We start from the raw sequence: 22,850 nt of genomic DNA on the forward strand, positions 1-22,850 counted from the left end.
CATCATCCATCCATCCATCCATCCATCCATCCATCCATCATCTATCCTTCCATCCCTGTCTTTGCCGTGTCCCTCGTGTTGCCAGTTTGTCCCTTGGCCATCTCCAGCTCCACATGAAAAGCCCTCCATTAAACCAAGAGCTTTTCAGCCTCTGCTTCCATTTCAAATCCTGTTTTTCCTTTTGCCAAGGATTTGGAGGGATGGGAGAAGTGTTCAAAGCCCAAAGTTGGTTCTGAAGTAGAAAGCAAAAGGAGTTTGTTTTATGAGACAGAGCAGAGAGCCCAGGAATCTGTGAGGGCAACACCTCCCTGCAAATCAGGTCATTTATTTAGTGAGGGAAAAAAGCTTTCCCAAGGTTCAGAGCATCAGGGCAGAAATCATAGAGTATTTGAAGGAGGAGGGAAAGCCAAGCCCTGGCTTTGCCATTCCTGCCCTCCTGCTGAATCCCCACAGCCCAGCAGGCACCAAGGGAGACCGAGAAAATACTTCACTCTTTGCACACCACTTCAAACCCTCAGAGCCACCCTTTCCAGGGGGACTCAGGTCAGCTGCCGCACTAAACTCCAAATATTTTCCTAGCTGACAAATGAAAAAAACCTCCGTGTGTCTGTGCCAGGCTCTATAGCCAGCGTACACAGAACGATAAAGCCCCTGACACACATCTTGCGAGAGCTAATTATAGAATTTGGAAGCCAATGTGATAATATTTTCTTTAGATGTGTGGTGCAGATGTAATTACTTCTCCGGAGATGCCAGCCACAGATGACGCAGGATGCCCTTATGTAATCACCTTTATTATGCAGCTATGGAAATTTTCCCTCCCTGTCCCATCCCCTCAACTCCTTCCTTTAGTTCCTTACCCTAAACTCTCTGTGGCTCATTCAGAAGGTGATGGGATGAGGTCCACAGCTAGCTGAGAGCAACTCCAAAGAAATCCCATTCCTGGGTTTCCCCATCCATCATCCCTCTGTGAAGGAGCAGAAGGAGTTGATGGCTGTGCACTGGCAGGGTTGGGAAAAGGCCTCTCTTCACCTGCTGGACTGGAAGGGAGTCAGCTTGGAGCCAGGTTTCCCCATCCCTGGCATCTCCTGTGGCTTGGATCAAGAGCCAACTGCTCCATTCTCCTGCACGGAGCCCCCTCCCCAGAACAGGGATCCCCAAATTTGGGATGCCAAGGATGCAAGAAAACTGCAGAGGAAAGCTGTTTGTCCCTGCAGGGTGAAGGCTTGGTGGGTCACAAACACTTGAGTTGCTCCAAAGGTTGCTTCAGAGTGCAGAGTATCTCCCAGGTGATCCATAAAGTCATTCCTGACAGGACGAAATCACGGCATGATCACAGCCAAAAATACTCCCAATACAAAAGGGATTTTTACCTGTGGATCCTACCTGTGGTTTTCCATTTTGCCTGTGCATGCTTTCCAAGGTTTTCCATTTTGCCTGTGGATCCTTTCCGAGGTTTTCCATTTTGTCACTTCAAAGTCTCTCTGTCCCACTGCCCACAAGTCACTGGGGTCCAAGCCATGGGTATCTCCAGGACAGAGGCTTCCTCCACAACCAGTGCTGCTCAGGGGGCACACAGTCCCCTGGCACAACCAGTAAAACCTTGCCTTGGCCACAAATATTCAGGGAAAAGGGATAGTAAGCAGCGTGGAGGCATCACCCTGTACAGGCAGCACGTATTTTGGCTGTGCACCTTTGTGCTCCCACCCTCTTCCATCCTCTTCCTGGCCAAGCCTGGATCCTTCCTTGCTGTTTTTAAGGATTAATACATGATGCAGAGGGGTGATTCCTAGTTCTGGGCCATCCTGGTGGCACCAAAATTGAAAATCTGGGTTGTGAAGACTTTTCCTTCTTTTTTTTCTCTGCACGGCATCCAAGTCAGGACATGGATTGAGGAAGAAGGCTGAATCCCTCAGTGGCTGGGGAGCAGAGTTCAGAGAGCTGGGAAATGGGTGAATTGATAACACAGCCTATAGGAAAGGAAGGCAGGGAGATGGCGGCTGGAGCAGAACTGGAGGCAAAACCATTGCTTCACCCACCGAAACTGGTTTCCAGTCATGGGTCAGTGCCAGTGACTGCCAAGGAATTTGTCCTCAGGTCAGGGAATACCCACATTCCTCTGAGAACAAAGAGCCATGGTGGAGGCAGTACTTGGGGGATGTGTTTGTAGCACTCGGGTCATTTATTGACTGCAAATTCCAAATGCCCAGGAGTCCAAGGCCACCAGATGGTCATGGATTCAGGTGGCATTTCAGCCTATGCCCATTTCCAATCAGCCAAATCCCTCCCTGTGGTCCATGGACTGTGTCAGCTGAGTCCCTGTGGCCTGGACAGGGACTATCAACCTTGTGTCCTACCCAGAAAGGCCTGGGAGCCACCACAGGGGTGCTCCAGGATTCCTGCTTGGTGTTCCACTGCCCCTCCAGAAGATCCTTCCCAAGACTTGAGGATTCTCATGCTTCTGCTGAAGCCACTCTGCCACTAATTCTTCCCCAGAGCAGAGGTTGGACATGATGGAGATGGAGATGGAGATGGAGATGATGAAGATGAGATGGAGAGGGATGGGACAACATGAGCACACACAACTTAATCCTGAGCCTGATGTTCGTGCCTGAAAAAGCCTCCCACCCTGAGCCAATGGGGCTATGACAAATCCCTAATTCTTGATATGGACAGAAAGGGCACTTCCAGACAAAATTCTTGAACACCTGGTGATTTCAGTGGAAATCTGGCCCTCCTGGCTGGTTTGCTCTAGTTTATCTTTGCCAAGCCAGGCCTGATGCTTTGGACTTTGAATGGGAGGTTTGTTTCCTTCATTCTGGATAATCACCCAAGCATACTGAATGAATGGTTTTAAACTAAAATACGAGATATTTAGACTAAATATTAGGAAGAAATTCTTCCCTGTGAGGGTGCTGAGGCCCTGGCACAGGTTGCTGAGAGAAACTGTGGCTGCCCCTGGATCCCTGGAAATGTCCAAGGCCAGGCTGGATGGGGCTTGCAGCAACCTGGGCTAGTGTAAGGTGTCCCTGCCCATGGCAGAGGATTGGAACCAGATATCTTTAAGGTCCCTTCCAATCCAAACCACTCCATGACTCTATGATTCCACAATTTTCTGGTCTAGACATTATTCAGGAAACCTGAGAATTCACATCCTCCCCCCGGCAGCTCAGACCTGACCCAAATCCCACGGCCAGGACACCCAGCACAAACTCTGGGCTTTCAGCACTCACAGGTGGAGATGCAGGAGCCTGTCCTGATTTATGGGAAGACCTGGCTCATGCACCAGGCTGTGGCTTGCCAGCACTGTGAGGCTTTGTCAGCTCTGTGCTGGTACAGGAGGAGACAGCTTATACCAGCAGGGATGTTTTTTCCAGAATAGGAAACCATCCCTCTGGATGACATAAACCAGAGTCTTTTGGCTTGTTCGTGCTGGCTCAAGCTGAGCAGGCAGATGTCATGGATTGGAGATGGAAAGTGTCCCCCGTTGCAGCAGCTGGCATCAGCCCAGCTTTTGGGGTCAATCCAGCCTCAGGACCCCCTGTCATCCCCTGTGGCAGCTTGGAAAAGATGCTCTCCCACCCCCAGCTCTGTGCGGGTATGAAGAGGTCTCACACAGGCTCAAATTATTCCACTTAATGAGCATCAAGAGCCTCTCCCAGCATTTTAACTTCCAGACCAGTGGGACGTCCCTGTGATGGTGAGCCCCAGGTGCAGAGAAGGTTTGTTCTATCACATAACCAGTTTCTCGTTGCACATACAAACTCAGGGTGTCATCCTGACATTTCTTCTGGGAGCTCAGCCACAGAGCCTGCTCAGGCTGTGCAGGCTGCTGAGGATTTTATCAGTTTTCCCAGCAGAAAGGTTGGGTTTCCTGGCATGGTGTAGTCATGCTCCCCTACCAGCCCCATCCTGCATGTTTGGCTGTGGTCCCTGAGATCCCTGCAGGGCACTCACAACAAATCAAGGCAGCATCTCTCCACAAACACAAGGAAACCTTTGGATGTTCCACACCCGTTGACTGTCACAGAAAACAGGGTCTTTCCTCTGAAAACTGGGCTGGAAATCTCTGCTTTAATGACAGATAGTGGGGTAGAGCTTCAAACAGAGCTTGGCAAGGAGGAATTCTGGTTTCAGTGTCCAGCCTGATGGATTTCAAGCACTTACAGGCACAGTCAGTTCACAGCTGAGGTCTGAGCTGGGTTTGGGTTATTGTGGTGCTGGTTGGAAATCTCTGGAGGCCTCCACCACAAATTCAGAACTGTCTTCATCACCATATCAGGCATATCAGGCTGGCTTTGACATAGCCCAGCCAAGGCACTCAGACATCCTGGGATGGAGATGCCACTGCATTCACAGCCTCAAAGTGTGTTCAACAGCCAGGGTACCCTTATTTAGGGCTTTTTTTCTGCTCCTCAAGGCTTTGAATAATCTTCCCTCTAAATAAAGGAATCTGAGTGAAGAGAGGAGAGAGGCTCTTGCTCACATTGGGATGTCTTGTACTGAAAAGCAGCTCCCCAGAGCTTTCAAATAAGAAATCCCAGTGCAGGGAGCTGCTGTCCCTGCTCCCATTCCCATCTCCACCTCTGCACTGCCACATGCCTGAGCACATCAGTGCTTTCCACCCGTGTTCCCTGGGGAACATCCCAGGCCATTGATGCTCCTTCAGACTTTCCAGCAGCTGATGTTTTCCTCCTCCTCTGATCAGTGCAAAGAGCACTGAACCAATCCTGCAGGTGCAGTTTAAGCACCTCAGAGAGCTTGGGGATCTTGAGATGAAACAGCTCCAAGAGAATGGAAATCACCCTGCCAGGGGGCTGCCGCTCCTGCAAGGAAAATGGAAAAGAAAACAGAAGGACATGGGAACAAAGAGTTTGGATTTTGGAAGAGTAAATCTTTCCTTTCTTCAAGAGGAAGAAGGTTTTGGGTGGATGTTCAAAGCCTCAGCCCCAAGACAGAGAGAGGCCATGGTGGCTGGGTAGGGAAGGCTTTTAAGGTGGGTAAACCCAACCCTGTAGTCCCAGGCTGGAGGTCACCTCAGGTGCTTGGGTCTGGGTGACACAGTTTGACCATGGCCACCCAAAAAGAGCAGAGCAGAGAAGGATAAACCCCACAAAGGGCTGAGACCAAGTCCTGGTGGTTGTGTCCCACGGGGACAGGGAAACACGGTGGTCTGGGTGCAGCCGGCTGTGCAGGAGCCCTGGTACAAAGGGGTGCTGGGTGACAATTGGGGGTCTCTGTTGGCTCTCAGAGGTGATGGAGGGGCTCTGCTGGAGGTGAGCTAGGTGGGCAGAGAGGTTCCTGGCTCAGCCACCCGAGCCCTGGGTTAGAAAGAGGAGTTAGGGGTTCAAAAGTTTACACCCCACCTAGGAGCACCAGGAGCGCGGGTTATCCTGGATATCCCAGCCTTCTCCAAAGTCTCTCTTATCATGATTTATTCATCTGTGGGAAGCACTAAGACATAACTCAGCTCCCAACGGGAGCACGAGCACAGCCTCCACCAGCTGCAGTGTCAGGAAACTGCCTCTCTCCTGTGAGATCTGAGCCTGCTGCAGCTCCTGCGCTCGGGCAGCTTCCCCAAATCCCACCGCTGGGAAGGGTCCACGTCCCAGCAGAGCTCCTGAACCAGCTCTGCTTATTGCCAGAGCAATGCCAGGGATGGAGAGGGCTCTCTGTCTGCGTGGCTACTTCCAAGTTGCACACACATCCCAAAACCCGCTTATTTGTCAGAATTCTCTGCTTCTGGATCTTAAGGGCAAAATTAAGAGTTTGAATCTCCACAGGAATGCATTTTGGTATAATTTACACCTTCCCCCTGCACCCCAGCAGTGTGTTTTGCCCTGGTTTAAATGCACATTAACCCATATTTGATTATTTTGGCATTATTGCTGTTTTACTGCTCTCACTGTTATTTGCTCACCAACACCGGCGCCGTTTGTGAGGCCCCGACCAGCGATTCCTTTGATCCCCAGACATCCTGCCAATAGAAAATTCACTTGAGCAAATGTGTCTAAATTAGGGGTAGCTTTGTGTGGCTTTATTTCCCTCCCTCCACGACTGCAAATAATCCAGAGTAAGTGCTGAGGCTGGATGGCTCCCGATGGGAAGCCTGATTGCTCTCCTGCCTGGGAAAGTGGGAAAAGGAGCTCTGGGCCATCCTTGTCACCAGGGCTCTGTTCTGAACCATGGAAAGGAAGGAGGGCAGCATCCAGGTCCAGCTTTTGGCCAGCTGGATGGAGATTGGAGCAGCCTGGGATAGTGGAAGGTATCCCTGCCCAGAGCAGGGGTTGGAATGAGATCAGGTTTAAGGTCCCTTCCAAACCAAGCCGTTCTGTGATTCTGTGGATGCACCATCCCATTCATCCAATTCTCTGCCCTTCTTTGAGAGCTCTTCACAGCCTTTTGTTTCAGCCACGCAGCTGGGAAGCATACCCAGAAGGATGGGAAAGTTGAGAAGTGCCCCCCCCCCCCAATATAAAATCCCAAAATAACTATTTGAGTGATAATGAGCTGTTTTGAGCAATGCCCACTTGAAAAAAAGCCCATTTTGTCAGACCCCAAAATTCCATTTGAAAAAAACCCAGCTGTTAGAGCCCCAAATCACTATTTGTACCAAAACAAGCCCTCAGACCCCAAAATCCCTTTTGAAAAACTAACAAGCAAACAAACAAACAAAAAGAAACAGGAAGGAAGACCGAAATCCCTACTTGAGGAAAACCCAACTGCCAGACCCCAAAATTCTTTAGCCAAAATAAGTTACCTGATCCAAAAATCACCACTTGAGCAAAACCAAGCTGTCAGACCCCAAAATTCCATGTTTGAAAAATAACCCAACCCCCAGCTGTCTGATCCTAAAATCCCTGTTTGAGCAAACTGAATCTCAAATTCCTCATTTGAGAAAAAACAAGTTCTGAGATTCCTTACTTGAGGAAAGAAAAAAAAAAGTATTAAAACAAAATAACCCAACAGTCAGGTCCCAAAATTCCAGTTGAGCAAAACAAAGCTGTCAGACCCCAAAATTCCCCTTTGAAGAAAAACAAGCGATCTGACCCCAAATTCCCTGTTTGAGATCAAACAAGCCTCTGAACCCCAAATCCCTATTTGAGCAAACCCCAGAACCTTCCAAATCCACAAATCCCTATTTGTGCACAAACGAGCCATCGGACCCCAAAACGCCCATCTGAAAATAGAAAAGGGCAAACTCCAAATCCTTATTTCAGGAAAAGCCAGCATCTGACTCCGAAGTTCCCATTTAAACTAAAACAAACCATCAGCCCCGAATTCCCCTTTGAGGAAGACGGAGCCATCCCTTCCCAAAATCCCTGCCGGAGCTGGGCACAAAGAGTTAAACTCCTGCGGGCGCTGTGGCCAATCCCACCGAGCGAAGGGCAGCCCTTGGCCCCAGCCCAGCAGCAGGTTGCTCTCAGGTATTATTTTGGACTTTTTCCCGGGATACCACACAGGGAAACAATGGATTTCGCGCTCGGCGGAGGATGGGGAGCTGCAGGATGCACCCCTGGGCTGCCCAGGTAAATCCCGGTGGGTGCTGGCTTTTTGTGGGATCTTTCCTTTCCTCTCCTTCCCCCTCTCGCTGGGTGTCTTTGTTTGGGGCCGAGCAGGGGAGCGAAGAGTTTTCGGTGGATTAGTTCAGGGTTGAGCTGCTGGGATTTTTTACAGGTGATTTTTTTTTGTGGGGGGGACACCGGGCTGCGCTCGCAGCGGGGGTCGGGGCAGAGATGGGGTGCGCGGAGCTGGATCTTTCAGGGTGGGGAAAGCTGCGATTTCCCCCTCTATAAACCCCCCTGGATGCTCCCCAGCACCGAGACCTTGCACCCCAGCGGATTTCGGGGCATCACTCCGGTTTTGCAGCGCGGTGGGGACAAGGCACCGTCGGGACGAGCCGCTATGGGGGCTCGCTCCGAGCGTGGTGTCCGGGGAGGAGCGAGCACTTCCCGGGCTGGCTCCGCGCCCAAGAAATTCCTCGGGGCGAGTTAATGATAAATCACGGCCGGGCTGGTGGTGTGGGGTGGTGGGGTGGCAGCCGGTGGTGGGTCCCCTCGTTGTCCTTCCCGAGAGGACAGAATTTGGGCAAAATTTGAGGACGGCAGTGCCAGGCAGGGCTCGTGGGGACGGCTCCTTGGAACTGTTCTGGGGGTGATGGCTCATCCCAAAGGACAGGATCAGCCTCCCACCAAAACATCTCACCCAGGGCAGGGGTTTAAATCGTGCGGGGGCGGGGGGAGTGTCCTCCTGGCATTTGGGGCCGTGGAGATGGAGATCACATTGGGATCCTTGAGATTTGGGATGCGTGAGGATGCTCAGGCAGATGCTGGAGAGCCAGGCAAGCGATGTAGCTCCGTGCTGGGACACTTCCAAGGGGTGACCAGGAGTTTCCCCATATCCCCTGTGCTGGGGAGTCCCACAGGCTCAGCTGCCAGCACCTCATCTCCAGCCACCTTTCCAAAAGATTTTCAGTGGATTAGTGCAGGGCTGAGCTGGTGGGACCCTTTCCAGGTGCTTTTTAGGGATGGGATGTACCTGCTGGGCTATGTTTGCACCAAGGGGTCAGAGCTGAGATGGGGTGCATGGAGATGGATTGTTCAGGGTGGGAGAATCTCACCCTGGATCCCACTTGCAGCTCCTTAACATGGGGAAACTGAGGCAGGCAGGGCTGGGATGACCCCAAGCAGTCTAGCCCATGACATGGGGCATCCCAGACTGTCAGGGCCACGGCCAGCACTGAGGCTGCTCCATCAACCTGCCCTTTCCCTGCACTCAGGGAATCCAGGGAGTTTTCCCTGTGCCACCACAGCTGGTGCTTTTCTGGGCAGAGGTTGCCATCAGGACCTCACTGGGGACAATGACAATGACCCCTGAGGATCTTCTGGGGTCAGTCACAAGGGTGACAGATGAGACCATGAATGAGGCCTTCCTGATGGACACATGGGATTTGGGATGGCAGTCTGGGCTGAGCTTGAAACCATCCTGTCCTGCTACCCCTTGGGATGATAGGGACAGAGAAGGCAGGTCAAGGATAATCCTTCTTATCTGCCCTCAGGTGCATCCTGGAGGATGGCAGCCCAGATCCAAACCCAGGGCTTGAGAACAGATGGGGAAAAGGGGGAAAAATCCCCCTGAGGATGGGGACTCTGGCAGGGCAATGCTGGTCAATATCCAGAGTTGCTTTTAAAAAAAAGGATAATTCCTGATGGAAAGGACCTCTGGAGTTCTCCAGGCCCATCTTGCTGCTGGTGGACCCTGCCTGGTCCATTCAGGGCTTGAAAACCTCCAAGGATGAGACAAAAAAACCTCCTAGGGACTGTACAAATGTACCTTGTCACACCTCCACGTCACCTGCCAAGGTTTCTCTGGGACTTTACCCACTGTGCTGCAGCCTCCAGAATAATTTTGATTTCATCCGTTACTGGAACAGATCAAGACTGGCGTGGCCTGCAAGGTGCTTGGCTTTTAATTCCCCTCTGACTGCTTTTTCACATCCAGAAAATCCCGTGAATTAAAACTGGGAACACTCAGAGGTGAGGAGCTGGGATGGAGGAGGCGGGCTTGGGACAGCTGGAGCTGCTTGTTCAGGAAGAGCATGCCCAGATTGATTTACTGATTATTTTACTGTCAGTAAAAGTTTTCCAAGAAGCTCTGGTGGGGTGTCCATTCCAGGAACACCCTCAGGGAGTTGAGAGGGAAGGAGGGACGAGCAGGAGGGCACAGAACCAAGACCATCTGCTCCACAGTGCAGATTGTGGCTGTGGTTTGCCATGATTCCCACTCCTGCCACGTCCTGAGGGATGGGGACAGGGTGGCAGTGGACTGTTTCCTTTAAGCACAGCGACCAGCTGAGGGAGGAAAACTGATAGCAGAGTGGGAGTATTGGCCAGGAAGGTGGAGCAGGCTGCACTATTCAGGCTTTGTGGGGAGAACAATGGGGCCTTTATTGGGGAAGGGAAGTGGTGAAGCTGGCAGGGACAGTTTGGGACTCAGAAAGTTCCTTGGCCAGCTGGAGGACAGGGCACTGGCAATGTGGGATGGGACAATTTGGTATCCAGTGTCCCCCTAGCCAGCTGTGGGGGCAGAGAACTGGGACAGGGGGTGGGACAGGTTGGTACACACTGGCCATCTGGGGGGGATGGGGAAATGAGAAATGGAAATAGGAATGGGAAATGGAAGTGGAAATGGCAATGGGATGGGACAGGTTTGTAACCAATGCAACCCATGGCAAACTGAGGGGACAGGGAAATGGGCTGGGACAGGCTGGTACTAATTTTGGTCAGAAAGTGAAGCAAGGAACAGGGACATGGGATATGGGATATGGGATATGGGATATGGGATATGGGATATGGGATATGGGATGGGACAGGTTGGTACCCAGAATATCCCTTGACCACAGCTGGAGGAAACTGGAACATGGCAGATGGGACAAGGGACAGACCAGTTTGGTACCAAACATCCTCTGGTGGTGGGACTCATCCCCAGGTGCCACTGTGAGCCCCACAAATGATGACATGACTCTCCTTGATGTGGGTCTGGATTCATGGCCACCCTCCCAAATTCTTTGGCATCAGGAATTGCCAAATTAAGAAAGAGCTGGTTCTGAGGACCCTGGGGACCCTCAGAGCTGAGAGTGAGGAGCATCCCATGCTGGGAACATCCCGAATGGAGTGCTGCCACCCTCTCCAGACCAGAGGAGCTTTGGGGATGCAGGAATCTGTCATCCTGTGGGCTGCCCCTTGGCAGCTCAACAAGAGCTCCCCCGAAGAGGAAGAGCCAGAGCCGCCTGGGTCTTTTCATCTCATCTCTTTTGTTTCAGGCTTATTATGTAAATAGCTGATGCGGCCCTCATAATGAGAAAGTAGTTTCCCAGAACACAAAAGGCTGTAATTATCTCATTAGCAGGCGGAAAGGAAAAGGAAATGTTTCTAGGCCCGCTCACTTTTATTTCCAACAGCAGCCTGAGGAAGGGCAGCCCCCAAAACCAGGACCTGCCTGCCCTTAGTTCTGCCACCCCCTCCTGATGCTGCCAGATTTTCAGGAGAGAAAAGTAAAGCATAATCCTCCTGTCTCAGAAATGGTTTGTACTGGGAGGGCTGAGGGCTTTGAACTGGGCCCAGTTATCCAGAGGATGTGCAGGTCCCTGTGCAGACCCCTCAGTGCTCGCAGGTGGTGGGACAGGTGTAGCTGGAAGGTGGGGGGTTCACAGAGGGACAACAGGATGGTTTCCACACTCCCAGATTGGATGTTCCTAGGCAGGACTCCCATGCTGGGCAGTCCAAGCCAACCTCCCTGCTCCAGCAGGGTGCCCTAGGGAACGTTACTCGGGATTGTGGTCAAAAGTAAATCCAATCATAAATCCTTTGCACAGAAGGATGGAAAATGTGCAGATACACAGCAGCCCCACAGCCCAGGAGGTGTCTGAGGGTGGCTGCAAGAATTGGCCACTACTTGACCTTCCAACCTGCCTTCCTGAGTTTGCTTTTTAGCTCTGAATGGGGAGAAAAAGATCTGCAGTGCAGGGAGAAATGGGATTAGAGAGGTCCGTGTCCTGGGGAAGGAGCAGGAGTTGCTCTTCTGACTTCATTTGGCTTCTGGTTGTGGAAAAAGCTTGTGGTTGAGATCTGCATGTTTTTGCAGACAGGTTCAAGTGCGTTCGTGCCGTATTCCAGTGGTGGAGGAAAACCTGGCAGCCAACAAGCCAGGATGGGGGGAAAGAAGTAGGAGGAGGTGCAGAAAAGAGCCACAAGAGTTACTTGAGGGCTGGAAAAAATGCCTGTGAGAGACAAGAGAAGCTCATTCTGTTCATTCTGTTCCCCTCCTCAGACTGAGCAACTTGAGAAGGGTGTAGGAGAACACTGGAGCCAGGTGGGAGGGGAGCAGTGGTGTCCCTGCCTCTTGAATCAATCCCAGTGGAGGAGCTCTCAGCCAGGTTTGGGTCCTGCATGGCCATAAAGAGGTGGCAAGTGATGGCCTGTGACACACAGGAGGCAGAACAGCAGCTGAATGGCCTTTTTGGAGGATGTGATGGACAAGAAAAGGTGAGGGAGAGGAAAAGGGATGTGACTGAAACCTGCAGGTGAAACTAAGACAACAAGAACTGCCTCTAAACAGGAGAGGTTTAAACTGAATATTAGGGGAAATTTTTTCATGGAAAATTTCTTCATAAAAAGGGTGTCCATTCCAGGGCAGTGGTGGAATCCCATCCATGGAGGGATTTAAAAGCCATGTTCATGTGGCACTTGGGGACATGGGTTAGTGGTGGCCTTGTCAGTGCTGGGGAAATGGTTGGACCCCATGGTTTTGGAGGATTTTTCCAACCTGAATAATTCTGTGATTCCCTGATTCTACAAGTGCAATTGCAAGTCTTGGGTTTCAGTGGTGGTTTTTTGCCACTGGTTTGTTGCCAGGGTTTGTTAACGCCTTACAGAAAGCAGGTGGTTTTGCTCCCTACAGGCTCTGTCTTCACTGCTAACCCATTCCCATCCTTCCCTTCCCACTCCACATGTCTTCCTGGATGAAGCTGAAATTTCCAGAATTCACAGAATCACAAGTTTGGAAGAGACCTTCAAGATCATCGAGTCCAACCCATGCCCTAACACCTCAACTAGACCATGGCACTGAGTGCTACATCCAGTCTTTTTTAAACACATCCATGGATGGTGACTCCACCATCTCCCCAGGCAGAGCACTCCAGTACTTTATCACTCTTTCCATGAAAAAAACTTTTTCCTAATATCCAACCTAATTTTCCCTTAATGCAGCTTGAGACTGTGTCCTCTTGTTCTGTGAGCTGCTGCCTGGAGAAAGAGACCAACCTCACCTGAGCACAGACACCTTTCAGGAAGTTGTAGCAAGTGATAAGGTCACCTCTGAGTCTCCTTTTCTCCAGGATAAACAACCCCAGCTCCCTCAGTCATTCCTCATAGGATTTGTGTTCCCTCTCCAGCCTCACTGTCTCCTCTGGATGCGTTCAAGCATCTTAATGTCCTTCCTAAACTGAGGGGACAGAATGGGACACAGCACTCAAAGTGTGACCTCACCAGTGCTAATTACAGGGGAAATTATCACAGCCATTCTTTTCCCACCATTTCTAACCTGTTCCACCACCCCAGGACATGTTGACTTTTTCCTCCTCCAGCCAAACCAACCCCTTGGCATCGCTGCCAACAAACTGGCGGAACCAACCTGAGCCGTAAACACCGGGCAGGTGTGGGCCCTACCCCTGTGAAAACAACGGAACAGAGCACAGGTTCATGGTGTCAGTAATTGCTCGCTCATTAAAGCCCAAACAAACCTGACTAATGAAGGTCAGGGGAACACCTGTTACCACAGTTGGCAAAGGGGGGACATTTTTGACCTTCGGATGCCTTTGCTGCCAGTGCCACATGCCTGGGACAGCGAGTGTGCCAAGGCTCTGCCTTGCTCTGGGGCTCTTTGCTGGAGCTCTCCGTGCCCAAGAAGGATGATTTGATGATTGATTCCCTTCTCTCCTGGCACCGTGCCCGAGGTATGCCTGTCTCCCGAAGGTCTTTGTTAGGAGAGTGTTAACAATTAACCTCCTCAGGCAGAAACAGAGCCAGGCCTCCGTAATTTAGTCTTAGTTAACCATTCAGCTGCTTATCTCAGAGCAATTTTTCTTCTTTTTAGTCAGAAGGCATTCACTGAATGGTTTGGGTAGAGCAAGTGTGAAGACACAGTTATTTTACAAATTACTGTATTTACAATAACATCTAGGAGTGTCCTGGAGCTGCAGGAACAGTGGGAATACTTGGTAAGAGGTGGACATGCAGAGTTTGTCTGTCACAGCTGAGGAAAAGGACATTTCACCCCAGATTTTCTGCATCAGGTATCAAAATATTGCTGTCTCCTGCTGCAGGAAAGGCCAAGAGGCCACTGCAGTTGGATGGGATGGGGAGGAGGTGCAATGTGGAGTGTGTGAATTCCCAGTGTCCCTGGTCAGAGAAGGTCGCCTGGCCATGCTTGAGGGCAGCTCTTCTTTCCTTCTAAAGGATGGATTTGGAATGAAATGCTACTGAAGGCAAACCACTTGGATTCCCTCAGCCTCCCCATGCTCATGGACAGGCTCAGCACCCTTGGGAATCACCCACTTTTAGTTCATGTTGCCATGGGAGGGAGGCACTTATCATGGAATCATAGCATAGTTTGGTTTGGAAGGGACCTTAAAGATCATCCAGTCCCACACCCTGTCATGGGCAGGGACACCTTCCACTATCTCAGGTCACTCCAGACCCCATCCAGCCTGGCCTGGGACACTTCCAGGGATCCAGGGGCAGCCACAGCTTCTCTGAGCACCCTGTGCCAGGGCCTGCCCACCCTCACAGGGGAGAATTCCTTCCCAATATCCCATCTAACCCTGCCCTCTGTCAGCCTGAAGCCATTCCCTCTTGTCCTCTTGCCCCAGAGATGATGAGATTCAAGGAGAAGGAATGTCCTGGGGAAGTTTTTAGTTACACATTCTTCCAAACCTGGAAGGAGAAAAAAAGATTGTCCTGCTCTTTGCTGGAGTGTGGTAACGTTATTCCTGTGATCAAAAATTGATTTCACAGTTCAGCTGAAGAACAACCAATGTAAAACCTGACTGGGAACTAGAGCTGGCCAGAAGATACAAACCCAAGGGTTGTTGTTCTCAGAAAAAGTGGCCCTTTTTGGCAAACAAAGCTGTACTGTCAGGGCTCTGTTGGCACTTCTGGAATCTCCTTAATAACATACTTGTAACACTTGTCTGTATGCTCTGTTTATCAGATCCTGGGTTTGCAGTAAACATAAGCTAAGAACAAGGGGGTTTTTTTCAGAGTATTTTCTTGGCTGATTCCCAGTTAAAAGAAAATGCTTGTTGTTGTGTTGGCCCTTTTTTTTTTTTCCTTTTGGAAGGATCAGACTTTCCAGTGACTTCATCCTGCCCTCAGAGAGTCAATGTAAATGTGCAAATGTCACTGTGAAATTTACCCAGTGAGGGAAAAGTAACCTGGATTTCTCCCCTGCTGGCTGGGGAGTACTGCAAGGAGACAATGCCACTTCCTTATCTAGAGCTGAGACCTTCCAGCACATCCCTCCCGTGGTGCCTGGTGTCCCATAAAAAGAAGTCACAGCCTATAAAGATTCCCAAAGTCACTGAAAAGCAGGTTATTCCTAAATTAGGAGGACAAAAAGTCTTCCCTTGACTCATAAAATCCAAAGGCACCGTTGGTTGAGTGCAGCTTCAGGTGGGTGTTCTCCATCTTCCTCATCACTCCACAGCCCAGCCAACTCTCCAGGTGCTCAGCAAGCACCTGGATTAACCCCTGGGCATTGTGCACTCCTGAACTCTCAGTGGTGATGTTCCTTAGGAAGTATCTTTAGGGTGTGACGGGGTCATGAGCCTCTGAGTGCTGCTCAGAGCACGTGTCCAAATGTCACATGCTGGATACATGACTAGACCCTGCCACTTCTTGCTGCTGGCAGAGGTTTCGTCACCTATGACCAATAAACACTCGTGTTTTGACTGTAGTGGATCCCCACACGTGCTCATGTGATCCTCCTTTACTGCCTGGTCTTCAGACTTCCATCAGGAAATGACATGAAATCATCTGCCGGGGCAGAGGTGCAGCATGTCCTTAGCAGGGACCACAAAGTGTTCACTTACTGCTCTTTGACCATAAAATCCCAGAATGGGTTGGGTTGGAAAGGACCTTAAATTCCATCTCAACAGCTCTGTGTCCTCTCCCTCTGGCACAGCATTTGCCACGTCTGCCATTCAGGCTGTACTTTGGACAGGGCAGGATGCTGGGAAAGGGGGAGGAGAAGCTTCCAGAAATGCAGTTTAATAAAAGCAAAGTTGAGCAGCGCAGACCCTGCTTTAACCTTTTTAATTCTCATTCCATTCCATTATTACTGCAAATAGCAAGGCCCTGTGAGATACCACATGGGAGCTGAGCTCCAGACCTCAGCTTGCTCTCTGGGAAATAAACCCAGTTCTGCTTTACTTAGGGAGGGCTGAATTAAGATCCCTACCCCAAAGAGAGGGAAAACCCCACTAAAATGGGGATTTTCTCCATCTCCCCTTCCTGCTGGTCCTGCCTGACCTTTGCCATCCCTGAACATTTTTTCAAAAGGCATCACTATTTTTATCCCATCCACAGGGAAACCTGCACCTTCTGCTGCCCTTAAGTCCTGCTTTAGTCCCCACACTGCCAGGATGGTTCATCCTGGAAAACCTGGAACTGAAGGAGCCAGAGACAAAAGAAAAGCATCCATTCTGGCCCATGGGGACTGGGACAATGAGCTCAGTAGGGCTGGGTGGACAATGTTCAGCTGAGTGGCCACAGCTGGGATGGCCACTGGTCAGTGGCCACTGACCCTGCTTCTCCAGGTGTGGTTCAATCACACAAAATTTGCAATGCACCTTCTCCCTTCCTTTAGGTAATGAGATCCTTGGCTTGTACAGGTTCAAATTCTATGTTATTCAATGAAGCAACAAAAAAAAAGTTGTTGTGGGTCTTTTATTTCCTTAAATAGGATTTTACACCTTTGTGTAAAAGCTGGTGAAGAGCATCTAGATAGGTGAGGATTGGCCCCAGTATAACCCTAGTGAAAGACAACTTTCAAAAGTATTATTTGCATGTTATCCATGTGCCATGACCTAGTTTTGGCCAACCCAAGGCACAACCTATGAATCAAATGGAGAAGCGGAATAAAGATTTAAAAGAAAATTTAGGATGACACCTGCACAAAAGCATCTTTCTAAAAGCTCAAGTTCAGGCGAGCAACAGTCCCAAGAAAGTGATGGAAATTGTGTTGTTTAAACCCTGTGGTGTCGTCCCTAAGGGATGTGCTGGAGGGAGCATTTGTGTGAACCAGGACCAGGGATGGAGACCTTCCATCCCCATGGGAACACAAACTTGTTCAAACCTGGGAAAAGTGACAGAAATAATTCAATCTTGAAATGGTTTGGTCTCTGATGCCATAGAGCTGTGCCTACTAAAATCCATCCAACTGACTCCCCTGGAAACTACAACCCTTGGATTGAGAATATTAGGAGCTCCTTTTGATAACAGTGGGTGGGATTTGGGGAATGCTGCTCCTCCAAGGGATCTGGGAATCCCACAGAAGAGGAGAAACCCATCACTGGGACACGATTCCGGTCTGCAAAGGGCACGGCAGACAAAAGGCAACTCTTTAACAACCCTTTTCCCTCCTTGTCCTAGTGCCACTGAGCTGTGCCTCCACCCCACCCCTACGCTGCCATGGCCACGCTAGAGACGCTGCCCGTCCTCAGTGACCCAGCCTACCCCAACCCGGAGAACTTCCACGGCTTCGCCCCCCAGTATTCCCAGACAATCCCCAAGAGCGCCATGGGGAGCGTGGGCAGCGGAGTGGCCAACGACCAGGAGTTCGCCATGAAGAGCGTGGGCACCCGGACACAGAGCAGCGGCCGGCAGGCAGAGGGGCCCCGCAATGGCTACTCCACGCGGGAGATCTCCAACCGCTACTCCGGCGAGGAGAAGACCTACAAGTCAGAGAAAGTCTCCAACTCTCTCTACATCAACGGCGACCTGCGCAAGAGCGAGAAGGTGAAGATGGACATCTGCGGCAACGTAACCACCAACAACGAGAAGAACCTGCCACCACCTCCCCAGTACCGGGAGCCCAGTAACCCACCAAAGATTTTGCCAATCTCCGGCAAACTAGACCAGGTGAGAACCTGCTGGAGCAGCTGGGTGGCCGTGGCACGTCTCTGGAAGCACAGACCTGGAGGCCTTGGGCAACGGTGCAGTCTTGATGGTCTCATTTTTATTTTGTACATTTTTATGTAGAGATGATATAATTCTTACAGCTTTCACGGGGCTTGTTAGCTCTTGAGCATGACAACAAGCCTTCCACATAGAGGTCATTTAAACCTGTATTTAAGTCACTGGCAATTCCAACTTCCCTGAGATGCTGTGCCTACCTCCCTGAAGGACGGGGAAGGAGCTGGGGTTGGCTTCTGTTTCAGTAGGTCCAGCATCTGAGTCCCACTCTTGTTTTGTGTGTTTTGTGCCTTTTATAGGCAGTTTCCAACCAACTACTGCCACCTAAAGCTGTTGCTTGAAAGCAGCCATGAGCATCTGTTCGCAGTCCCAGTGCCCCTTGTGAGGGAAAAGGCTTGGGAACTACCCAACTACTAAACTTTATCTCCCTGCCCAGCCCAGTCCTCATGGCTCATTGGCTTCAGGGAACAAAATCTCCCAGGCCTGGAGAAACAGAGCCCAAGAGCCAGCAGTGTTTTATGTAGCCTGCTGCTCTGCTCCAGTGACTTCCGTTATTTGCGTCCAGTATTATTTCTGCAGCATTTGGTGGCCTTCTCTCCTGGGTTGTTAATCCAAGAGTCCCTGCAGTCCATCTCAGTCTCACACTTGTTCTCCATTCTCCAACCTGTTCAGTGGGGCTTATTCTGTGTCTCCTAAAAGGCATTTTCAAAATACCTTTGCTTCCTCCAGTTTAATTTTCACCTAAAATCCAACCTGCAGTAGGGGAGACTCAATCCCATTTTAAGGAAAATTTTGTTTCTCGTGGCGAATTGATGGGGTGAGGAATGTGATAGGCTTTAAAATCCTTTCTAAATCCCTTACAGCTGTGGTCTGTTGTCCCCCAGCATTGCTTATGCCACAGAAAACACAAATTTCAAATGAAGAGCAGCTCCAGCACGTTCCTTGCCTGGTGTCACTGCTGTCACAGCTCCTACCTGCTCCTGTCCAAGGACAAGCAGGACACAAGGCCCCCACAGGCATGGGTACTGCTGGCAGGAGGGAGATGTGATGCTCCTGAGGCAAAATGGCTGCTAATCCATGGGTTCAATTCAGCTTTCAGCAAAAGGGCAATGCAACCTCAAGGCTAGAAATATAATCAGCAAAAAATTAGAGTTATTTTGGTCAGGTCTGGTAAGCAAGGGGCAGCCCTCCTTGTGAAAAACACTTAGAGAACCCAAGGAGTATTCTAGGGAAAAATTGCGCAGGTTTGGAATGAGTCAAGATGGGAGTCCTTCCAGCTGGGGGGAGGGAGGGCAAAGTGTTGCCCTTTAAGTGACCACAGGTCCCTCATGTGCAACCCCAAATGGTCCAGGGTGTAACAAGGTGGGATAAGGAGTCAGCCCAAACTGCATCAGCCCCACCCTGTGCCGATGTGTCTCTTTTGTGTGTTGTTACCGAGCCTTCTGCTGTGTTTGATGCGTGGTCCTTTTTCTTTTTGCAGAGCAATGAGCCCTTAGTTAGACCCTCAGCCTTTAAACCAGTAGTTCCTAAAAACTTCCATTCCATGCAGAACCTCTGCCCACCGCAGAGCAACGGGATGGCAGAGAACAGAAAGAGCTTGAACCATGCCAACAGCAATAGCCCATCCGCACCCAAGGGTGGACTCGACAAGAGCAGCCTTAACAGGACTACAAACCAAGGGGGGGGGCTCTCGGATTCAGGCCGTAACTCGCTAACGAGCCTGCCCACCTATGGGACGGGCTACAGCCAGCACGTGGGCCCCATGAGCGCCTCCACAAGCCACATCAACCGCATCGGGACCACCTACGTGGAGAAGAACATCGTGGGATACAACGGGATATCTACCTCAGACAGCGGGCGGTCCTCGAGCAAGAGCACCTCGTCCTTCAGCAGACTCAACCATCTCAATGAAACAATGCCTTTCCACTCGCCCTCGACAGATGACATCATCCAGGACCTGGAGGACCGGCTGTGGGAGAAGGAGCAGGAGGTGCTCCAGATGCGGAGGAACTTGGACAAAAGCGAGGCGGCTATCTTCCAGGTGTTCGAGGAGAAGCAGAAGATCTGGGAGAGGGAAATGGAGGACCTGAGGCAGAACTATGCCAACAAGTTGCAGCAGGTCTCCAAAAAGGCGCAGCGGGCTCAGCAGGCTCTGCAGCTCCAAATCTTCAAGCTCCAGCAGGAGAAAAAAAAACTCCAGGACGACATGGGACAACTCCTCCAGCAACGAGAGGAGCTGGAGAAAAAATTTGTGGCTTTCAAGAAGGAGCAGGCTGAGTTTCTCCCGAAGATTGAAGAGACCAAATGGGAGGTAAGAGCGTTGTTGTAACAGACCTTGAGAGAGGCTTCCATCGCAGGGTCTGGTGACCCACAGAACCTCCCACATGCCCTAAGTGGAGCCCACGGATAACAGCCATGGGTTGGTGACCTCCAGGCTTGTCACCTCACTTGTTCCGAGTGCCAGGCCTGTTGATTTCAATTAAGCTAAAATAAGCACAACTTTTTGTGCGCACCCTCCTTTGCTGGTTAATAATTTGACTTCACAGTCTGGTCACTCCAAGTTGTGACATTCAAATCCAGTTTCAGGGAACACAGGTCTTTGCACTGGTCTTGTGCCTGCCAAAAATGGGCTTAAGTCTGTTTTAATTAAATTCTTTTACCATTTGCATTTGGCAAATCTTGAAACTGCTTTTCAAATATTTGATTTTTTTCTAAATTGAAGATATAAAAGCAACTGAGCTAAGAATGACACTGATAGCCATGTCTACCTTATGCTTTCCATCATAACACACTGTTTTCAGTTGTTAAGAAGTTTCTCTCTCTTAAAAGACTGGAAAAGAAATTCCTCTTTCTAGCTCTCCTGTAGAGTCCTACATAACTTTTTCCTACTGTTCCTATTTTTAGAACATTTTATCAGGGTCTGTTTGTATAGCCAGTGCTAACATACCTTTTTTTTTTTCCAGCTTGATCATGTGAAGAATTTTAATCCTTCCATGCACAGACTAGAAACTTTAAATTTATTAAGAGTGCAGTGGCAAAACATAGCTCTAGAATCAAGAAGACCTTATTCTGCTAATCCTGATGGAAAGTCAATGAAGCTGGGATTAATTAGGCTCTGAAATGTGCCGTTTGCAGATGTTCAGCAGAAGGTTTGGGATTGAGTCCCACAGGTTTGTGGGTGGGAGAGTAAGATGAAGGCAGGAGTGAAGCATCACTGGTGGGGACTGCAGCACTGGGCAACTCCAGCTGGGAACAGCATCAAGTCCCTGAGAGCCAGGAAAAAAACACAGAGGTGGGGGGACAACCTCTAGCTCTGTGGCATGGTCTGGGTCCTGGTGAAGGCTGAGTCCTTGAGGGTTGTTTCATGGGCAGTGCAGGGGACAAGCAGCTCCTTGCTGCCATCCACCAGCCTCATGAGTGCTCTCCCCACAGGTGTGCCAGAAGGCAGGTGAGATCTCTCTGCTCAAGCAGCAGCTGAAGGACTCCCAAGCTGATGTCTCCCAGAAGCTCAATGAGATCGTGGGACTGCGGTCACAGCTCAAGGAAGGTAAGAACTTCCTCCGGGAGAAAGAGGAGCAGATCCTGACCCTGAAGGACTCCTACAGCTCCAAGAGCGTCAACCTGGAGATCTGCGAGGGCGAGCTGCAGAGGAAGATGAGCGAGGTCCAGGTGCTGAGGGAAAAACTGAACCACTGTGAGCTGGAGGTCTCCGGCCTGAAGCGGACACTTGCCAGCATGGGACCCGTGGGGTCTTTTGGTGGGGAGCTTGGGGAGAAGCTGCGGGACCCGCTGGCCTGCGAGAGTGATGAGGCCAAGATGCAGCGGCAGAGCGAGGACAGTGTGAACACCCTGCGGAGGGAGGTGGAGCGGCTCCAGACGGAGCTGAAGCTAGAGCGGCAGCAGCGGGAGCAGCAGGTGATGGACTTCGAGGAGGAGAGGCGCACATGGCAGGAGGAGAAGGAGAAAGTCATCAAGTATCAGAAGCAGCTGCAGCTGAACTACGTGGAGATGTACCAGAAGAACCAGCTCCTGGAGCACAAAGTCAACGAGATGAACACGAAGACCACCAGCCCCCCGCACACTGAGGAGAAGAAGACATGGACTCCCTCCAGACTCGAGAGAATAGAGTCCACCGAGATCTGAGGAGAGACCGAGGTGACACCACGGAATTTTTTATTGCTGTGCATGTACTACCTACTCAAGCCAGTGATCTTCTGAAGGATAATGCGCTCCCGTCGGAGTGGTGTGAGTGTGCTCCCACCAGGCTCCATCACCCTTACTCTCCACTTCTGTGCTCTGTAGGTAAAATAACTGTGGATGTGTGTTGGTTTTCTATCGATAATGCGACATCTCAACTGGGTTTTTTCCTAGTACAGCTGGTGAGGGTCAATTGGCTCTTTTGTAATCTGCCCTGACTGTTACTTCGCTAGAGGCTGCCACCCCCTCTACTACAATTCACCCTTCTTCGGTTGGTTGTTTTGGAGGGTTGTATTCAGTTTCCTTGGTTTTCCAAACATTTACGTGCAGCAAAACAGTTCAAAGTGGCAGGTTTGTTGTTTTTTGGTTTTTTTTTCCCAGGATGTTTTTGGCCACATTGGCTAATGGAGCAAAGCTCTCGGGATCATGAGCAAACTCAAGTGTTCTGCCTCAAGTATCCTGTCTAGACGGTGGTCTTAGTGAAGTCAGTGCAAGCTTGGCCACTGATTTCAGTGAAACCAGACATATCTCTACCAGACAACTCCCTCTTGCCCTGGTTGCAAGAAGGTAGGACATCCTTGAGGAGCAGGATGGGTCCTAGTAACAGAAGCCAACAAGGAATGATGTCCCAGCAGGAGCCTCTCTGGAGGCTCAGCAGAGCTTAACATATGCTGCGTTTTCACTTCCTTGTGGTTTCCTCCTGCAATTCCACTCCTCTCCCAGGTTGTGACCAACCCCGGGAGCAGAAATACCCTCCCACCTCTGCCTTGGTCTCCTTGCTCTTACTCTATACCCAAGCTGGCGACAGCAAGAAAAAAGCTTGGAAATCTGAGCTAGTTTCCCTTCCCAGCAGCCCTCTTATTTCCCAAAGTCAATGGAATCAAGGTTTGGGGAAGTCTC

At 50.5% G+C, this 22,850-nt stretch overlaps 1 protein-coding gene across 1 annotated transcript; it reads left to right on the top strand.

Annotated features, from left to right (window-relative positions):
• The first annotated feature begins 17,249 nt into the window (after positions 1–17,249).
• Positions 17,250–21,896, top strand: LZTS3 (leucine zipper tumor suppressor family member 3). The gene is made up of 3 exons (XM_062493330.1): positions 17,250–17,699; positions 19,234–20,064; positions 21,186–21,896. The coding sequence occupies exons 1-3, from the start codon at positions 17,250–17,252 to the stop codon at positions 21,894–21,896; spliced, it is 1,992 nt and encodes a 663-aa protein (XP_062349314.1).
• The last annotated feature ends 954 nt before the right edge of the window (positions 21,897–22,850 follow it).

This window comes from Cinclus cinclus, chromosome 5 (genome assembly GCF_963662255.1).
Source record: "Cinclus cinclus chromosome 5, bCinCin1.1, whole genome shotgun sequence".
Taxonomy (NCBI): domain Eukaryota; kingdom Metazoa; phylum Chordata; class Aves; order Passeriformes; family Cinclidae; genus Cinclus; species Cinclus cinclus.

What these genes read in the sequence shown, in the direction of transcription:
- LZTS3 (XM_062493330.1), top strand. Translation starts at nt 17,250, where the DNA reads ATGGCCACGCTAGAGACGCTGCCCGTCCTCAGTGACCCAGCCTACCCC. An exon ending in TCTCCGGCAAACTAGACCAG is followed by an intron (nt 17,700 to 19,233) that starts GTGAGAACCTGC and finishes TTCTTTTTGCAG; the next exon opens with AGCAATGAGCCCTTAGTTAG. An exon ending in TTGAAGAGACCAAATGGGAG is followed by an intron (nt 20,065 to 21,185) that starts GTAAGAGCGTTG and finishes CTCTCCCCACAG; the next exon opens with GTGTGCCAGAAGGCAGGTGA.